At 37.8% G+C, this 6,781-nt stretch overlaps 1 protein-coding gene across 1 annotated transcript; it reads left to right on the top strand.

Annotated features, from left to right (window-relative positions):
• Positions 1-784: 784 nt before the first annotated feature.
• SPIN4 (spindlin family member 4) lies at positions 785-4,510 on the top strand. Its single transcript, XM_036892756.2, has one exon. The coding sequence runs from the start codon at positions 807-809 to the stop codon at positions 1,554-1,556; it is 750 nt and encodes a 249-aa protein (XP_036748651.1). The 5' UTR covers positions 785-806; the 3' UTR covers positions 1,557-4,510.
• The last annotated feature ends 2,271 nt before the right edge of the window (positions 4,511-6,781 follow it).

Genomic DNA, 6,781 nt, shown 5'->3' with positions numbered 1-6,781 from the left:
GTGAGGAATTCCTGGAAGATAGAAAGCAGATGGAGCGGCTACAGAGGAGGCTGGAAGGCGACAGGCAGCCAGAGAGAAGGGGCGGGAGAGCCGGCCACTCTGGCTCCAGTTTGAGGGAAGGGGTAGGGGGACGCGTGAGGAAATGAAGGATTTCGCTCCTGTGACTCTGCGGACTGAACGCGGGTGCGCGCACTGACCCGCCCTGCAGCTGCAGGGGGAGCGGAAGGAGGAATGGCGAGGGGCGGGGCCGAGGCGCGGGCGGGCTCCGCAGGGTCGAGTTCCCAAAGCAGCCAAAGCCCGGACGCAAGAGCTAGGCCGACTAGAGCAGCGCTGCGAAGCCGAGGCCGAGTGGACTCGCCAGAGACCTTGCTGCCGCCTGTGCATTTGCCGCTTCAGCCACCCCTCTTATCCCTTGCTTACCTTTCCCGTCGTCTCCTTCTCTATCGCTGTTCTGCAGTCGCAGCACCATCGATAAGAGCTAAGTGGTCAATTCGGGGGACTTGGGGTTGGGAGTCCGGGGTTGGGAGTCCGGGCCAAGGCACGGGCAGCACAGGGGAGCCCGCCATCTAACTGCGGCAATAGCCGCACTGCTGCAGACACCCCTCCTAGGCGGGAGAGGAGAACACTGTCAAGAGGCCCAAGCTCTTCCTGCTCCCGCAGTCGGAGTTAGAGCGTTCCTGCCAAGCCTTGAGCTTGGCGAAGAGAGGACGAACGGGTTACTGGAGATCACTAAAAAACCCTCATTTTAGATAGTGCTGACTTTTTATCAGCTTAATCTAGAGCAATTTGCCCAGCCTTCCGAAACCATGTCGCCCCCAACCGTGCCTCCGATGGGCGTAGACGGCGTGTCCGCCTACCTGATGAAAAAAAGGCACACCCATAGAAAGCAACGGCGCAAGCCCACTTTCCTCACCCGTAGGAACATTGTGGGCTGCCGCATTCAACACGGCTGGAAGGAAGGCAACGAGCCCGTGGAACAGTGGAAAGGAACCGTGCTCGAGCAGGTTTCCGTGAAGCCCACTCTCTATATCATCAAATATGATGGCAAAGATAGTGTGTATGGACTAGAACTGCACCGAGATAAGAGAGTTTTAGCGCTAGAGATCCTTCCTGAGAGAGTGCCAGCTCCAAGAATTGATTCGCGCCTGGCAGATTCCCTGATTGGCAAGGCAGTGGGGCATGTGTTTGAGGGTGAGCACGGTACGAAAGATGAATGGAAGGGCATGGTCCTGGCGCGGGCCCCAGTGATGGACACTTGGTTTTACATCACCTATGAGAAAGATCCGGTCCTTTATATGTACACGCTGCTGGATGACTACAAAGATGGTGACCTGCGCATCATTCCGGATTCCAATTACTATTTTCCTACAGCAGAACGGGAGCCTGGAGAAGTGGTTGATAGCCTTGTGGGCAAGCAGGTAGAGCACGCTAAAGATGATGGATCCAAGAGGACTGGCATTTTCATCCATCAAGTGGTGGCCAAGCCATCTGTCTACTTCATTAAGTTCGATGATGATATTCACATTTATGTTTATGGTTTGGTGAAAACTCCCTAAATTAATTGTGTCTTTTACAAAAGTTGTGGAACTATTAAATGTAAAATACGTTGTGTTCTCATAACTGTAAATTTTTAGAATAGTTTTGGTGTCAGAGATTCAAGAATTTATTAGTACTTATTATTTATTGTGCCTCCAAATCTTACATTTACTAGTTTCACAGTTTTGTCTTAAGTGTACTTTAGTACTTTCAATATTGCCTTGTTCTGTAATTGAAAAGTTAAATTAGGTTCTAATAGAATATTAAAAAGTATTCCCAACCACTGGAACAATGAAAAAGTAGATTAAGAAAAATTAATGGTGTAACCCCACACTGTATCCTTCCCCCCATTTTGTTACCTTCCCACCTTTCTTCTCCCCAGGTAAGAACATGATATATATTCTGTCATGTTTTCCCCATCCTACTACAGAAAGTTTGTTGTAGTCGTTTCTATAAAAATAAAAAGCCACATCATTTCTCTGCTAATTGCTTTTCTCACTTGGCATGTCCATGACATCTCTTCTCATCCGTAGCTGCAGATATCTGTCTCCCACTCCTTCTCCTTCCCCTCTCCTCTCTTCCCTGTTCTCCTCTTTCTCTCTCAGGAATTTATTTTGTATATGGTATAAGAATAGAGATCCAACTATATTTTTTGTTCACAATGGACACCTGAGGTGCCATTATGTTCATTAAATAAATTACCCATATCCTGTCTCCCTTTCCCTCTCTCTTTCTTTCCCTCTAACAGCTGCATATACAGTGCATGTTTATGTACCACAAAGGTATTTAACCATTCCATTGTTGATGATCATTTATTTTCTTTTGCTTTTTCACTATAGCTCTGCTGCAATACAAACTGGTGTTTTTATTTCTATAGGGTAGGTCCCTAGAAATGGGATTGATAGGTAGGGGCATATTTAATTTTAAGAGATATTACAAAATTAACAACCAAAATGAAGGTGCTCATTTTCCAGCATCCTCTCCAGCAATCTTTAATGTCTGCAAATCTTAAGGGTGAAAAAATAACATAGTATTGTTTCTTTAATTGACAAACTCAAATGAGGTTTTTTTTTTACTATTTAGACTTTTTTCTTTTGTGATTTGCCAGTGCTTATATTTTGTTCATTTATCTATTGAATCTTTGATTTTTCCTTATATGTTTGTAGGAATTCTTACTACATATACTATATGCTGCATTAATCATTTATAGATCTTGTATGTGTTAGGACTTTTTTCCATTGTATTATTACTCTTGACTTTATTGATTGTAACTTTACTTTTAAAAAATTTTTAGGATAGACTACTATCTCCTTTTTAGCTTTCTGGTTTCCTTTCTTTTTCAGATGAATGTCCCCACCCCAAGTCATACAAATATTCACCCACATTATTTTTCTAAACATTTTTATTAATTTTAAGGTTTAACTGAACCGTCTGGAATTTACTTTTATTTATGCTGTAAGAGAAATAACCAACTACACATTTTGTTCACATTGAATACCTGATTATGCTATTACAGTTATTAAATAAACCATTCATTTTCAAGTTCTTGAGCTAGTATCACATCGTTTTAGCTATATAGGCTTGACCATAAATTTTGGACTTTGATAAAGTGAGTTCTCTCTCATTATTTTTTTCTTTTTTTAATGTAACTTATCCTAGACTTTCATTCTTTCATGTGAAAATGAAAGCATTCTTTCCACATTAAAAAGGTTATGATATCTTAGAATTGTATTTAATTTCTGCATTTCTGTTTAGAGTATCATTTTAAATATTAAGACTTAACACTCAGAAGTTTGGGTACATTAAAATCTTTTGGTTTTGTTTTTGTAATGTTCATATAGGTCCATCATATATGATGACATTTATTTATTAATATTTTTACAGGCTTTTTTCACATTTGGTATTTTGAATTGACCATTTGATCCTCTTCATTTACAAGTTGTTACTTTTGGCAATATGGACAGGCTGCAGATCTTTTTTACATATTTTTATCTTCTCTTTAATCATCTGACTAAATCCTTTAAATTACACAGATTTTTTAAATGGAGTATTTTGGACTTTGTAGATATACAATCATTTCAACCTGCAAATAGAGTTTTATTTCTTCTAATATTTGCATTGATAATTATTACATTGGCTGGATTCTCCAAAACAATGTTTAGTAATGATTATGACAGACCTGCCTGTCTTGTTCTTAATTTTCATGGAGCTGTTTTAAGTATTCCCTGTTAATATGACATTTGCTGTTGGTTACTGGTAAATAGTCACCAGCCATCAAAATATTTTGGAAGTTTCTTCTATCCCTGTTTTACATAGTGTTATTACTAAACGTGGTTCCTGAATTTTATCAAATGTCTTTTCAGCATCCATTGATAAAATCATATAATTTTTCCTTTAACTTGTTGTTGTGATGAATTAGAGTGTACTTGATGTTGAACCAAACTTGTGTTTCTGGAGTAAATCCTTCTTTGCCATGATCATTTGATACATTGCTAGATTTTATTTACCAATATTTCATTTAGAATTACTGCATTTACATTTCAAAGTGAAATTATATTTTTTCTTCCTTATACTGTCTTGATATCAAGTTTTGTTATTAAAATTGTGCTAGCTTTAAGAAATGAATTGGTGAGATTTCAGTCTTTTTTTGTGGACTGGAATCGTTTAAATAGCATTAGGATGATTTGTTCTTTAAAAATTAGCTAGTACTAAGCTGTAAAACAATCTAATCCTGGTGACAGTTTTGATGGTAGATCTTTAACCAGCTTTTTAATCTTTTCAGTGGTAATTGGTTTATTCAAGCTTTTTATTAAAAATATATATATATTCTCTGTGAAATACAAAGTTTAAAGTTTTCTCTATTATCAAGTTTCTCAATTGTATTATTCTGATGCTTATGTCCTTGAGTGTTGCATATGCATAAGTCCTTGAGATGTTCAATTTTGAAAACATTGTAATAAAATTATCAGCTTTAACAGTGTAAGATTCTCTTTGTATTTTGTTTATTTTGAAAAGTTAAAACATAATATGGGAAGTATGAAAGATATAATATTTGTTTGCCTCCAAAATTAACAATGTCAACATCTAAACAATTAAAATGTCAACATTTTGGCATATTTGCTTTAGCTGTAGATTGATATTTGTTTCAAGTCTGAACATTACAGATAATAAATGTCTTTCCCAGTACTATAACATTTCCTTCCTCTTCAGAGGCAGACACAGTCATGAATTTGTTGTGAATCTTGCCTATGCTTTCTTTATTTAGTGAAAATACGACCATTATCAATGTAAGTATTGATCTTAGTGAAAAATTTTTTTAAATTTCAACATGAATGGTAAACTAAACCATGTGGAATTTATTTTGGAATTATCTTTTTTCTCCAGTTGTGAAATGGATGCAACAACAGAAACAACCTAGTTGATGTTCTAGGTACTTTTACCACTCTTAACACTCAGGGAGGCATGTTAGCCCTAATCATAATACTGGTGATTGACTAAAAAAGACAAAATTTCAGCTCTTATGACAATTGTATCCTTGCTGTAGGCAGATATCCAATACTACCTTTGACCAGAAACAGTCCTTATATTTTCTCATGAGAATACTGGGGCTGTCTCACATTCTGACACTCAGACGGAGGTGGCCTTAATCTTGGCGCTGTATTAAGAGTTTGACAGCAGTGGACAAAACAAAAACCTCCCTTTCTTAACATATGGTCTTTTATCCCTCATGTAGCCTTCAGACCAATAACAAAGATATTAGGTAGTTATAAAACTACAAAAGAAGGTAAAAAGGATGTGATAAATATTATTAAAAGGTTAAAGGGGTATGTACATTAGATAACAAAAAACTACAAATGTGTGTACAATTTAAATGTATAATAATGCTTCCTTGTTCCTGCTCTCCCACTAGGCCACAAATCCTGAAGCAAAAATTATATTTTTCTGTGGTGATAATTGGGTTCTTAGCATAAAGTAAGAGAGAGGCTCAGCCCTGGCCTAGGATCCAGAGTAGAACAGAGAACAATTCAGATAAAATCACTGTTATTTTAAAACATATACACTAATGGGGGAGGAAGATAGCTACCACAACCCTTATAGCCCTGGCCTTACAGTAATTTAGGGATGTGACAAAACTTGTTAGAGCAGGGTTTTACCTTATTTCTAATTCTGTTTTAAACGTTGGTTTTATAGCACTGAGCAAAAATATGGAACTGTCTCTTATTGGAAGGAAAATAGGAAAAAAAATCGGTGTACAGTCAGTGTTCACCTACTATGCCTATAACCCCCTAACATAACTGGACTCCTAGACAAAAACCAGAATGCAGATCATCCCATGGTAATATTAATATCACATCTGCTCGCTTTAAATCAGAAGGAGGCTCTGCCTTGAAATCTAACTAAATTTCAGCATCTAACAAAATTTCATTTGTACTTGGTCTATTTTTACCAGACAGTAAACAAAGCTATCAAAATCTCTATTCTTTTGGGGCTTACATCCTATTGGAAAGAGACAGTCATCCCCTCTTCATTTGTCCACCAGTCTAGAATCAGGTCTTACACTGTCCAGTGGTTCTTTTGGATTTCTCTCATGCCCTGCCAATAAATCAGAGGCAAGACTGACAATGGTTATGGCACTGTTTTAGGAGGAGAAAACAGCCAGAAACAAAGTCCTTGCTCCCATAATGTTTACAGCTTATATCAGGCTGGGTGGAGATAGATTCCCATCTTCTCCTTCTCAACATACATCAAAGCTGTGATGATTGTTTTGCAAAAACGGTAATATAGTGTAAGAAAAGTCACAGGATGAGGTCTTAGGCATGCTATTTTATATAGGTGGATAGAGAAGGCCTTTCAGAACAGATGACTTTTCAGTAAACACCTGAATAACGTAAGAGTGCAAACAATGTTGTCGATGACTTGAGATAGGATGTGCCTGGAAGTTTGTGATAGCAGCTTAGTGTGGCCTGACTGAAAGTGAGCAAGAAGGAAAATAAGAGGAGATGAAAACAGAGAGCTTTTCAGGGGGCAGATACATGTAACAATCTTATGAAGTCTATAAGGAATTTGAATTTTAATCCAAGGAAGATGAGTTCACCTGTTTGGGGCAAAAATTTGACAATTGTCCCTATATCACTAATTGAATAATGTGACTTGAAATACCTCTTTCATCATCTAACAAAATTTCATTTGTATTTGGTCTATTTTTGTCCCATTGACTTCAGTCTTTTTTTCCCATTGAGATCTC

Source organism: Manis pentadactyla, chromosome X, assembly GCF_030020395.1.
Source record: "Manis pentadactyla isolate mManPen7 chromosome X, mManPen7.hap1, whole genome shotgun sequence".
Classification (NCBI taxonomy): Eukaryota; Metazoa; Chordata; class Mammalia; order Pholidota; family Manidae; genus Manis; species Manis pentadactyla.
This window is presented reverse-complemented; position numbering and strand designations above follow the sequence as displayed.

Excerpts from the sequence above, each read along its gene's own strand:
- SPIN4 (XM_036892756.2), top strand. The coding sequence starts at position 807 with ATGTCGCCCCCAACCGTGCCTCCGATGGGCGTAGACGGCGTGTCCGCC.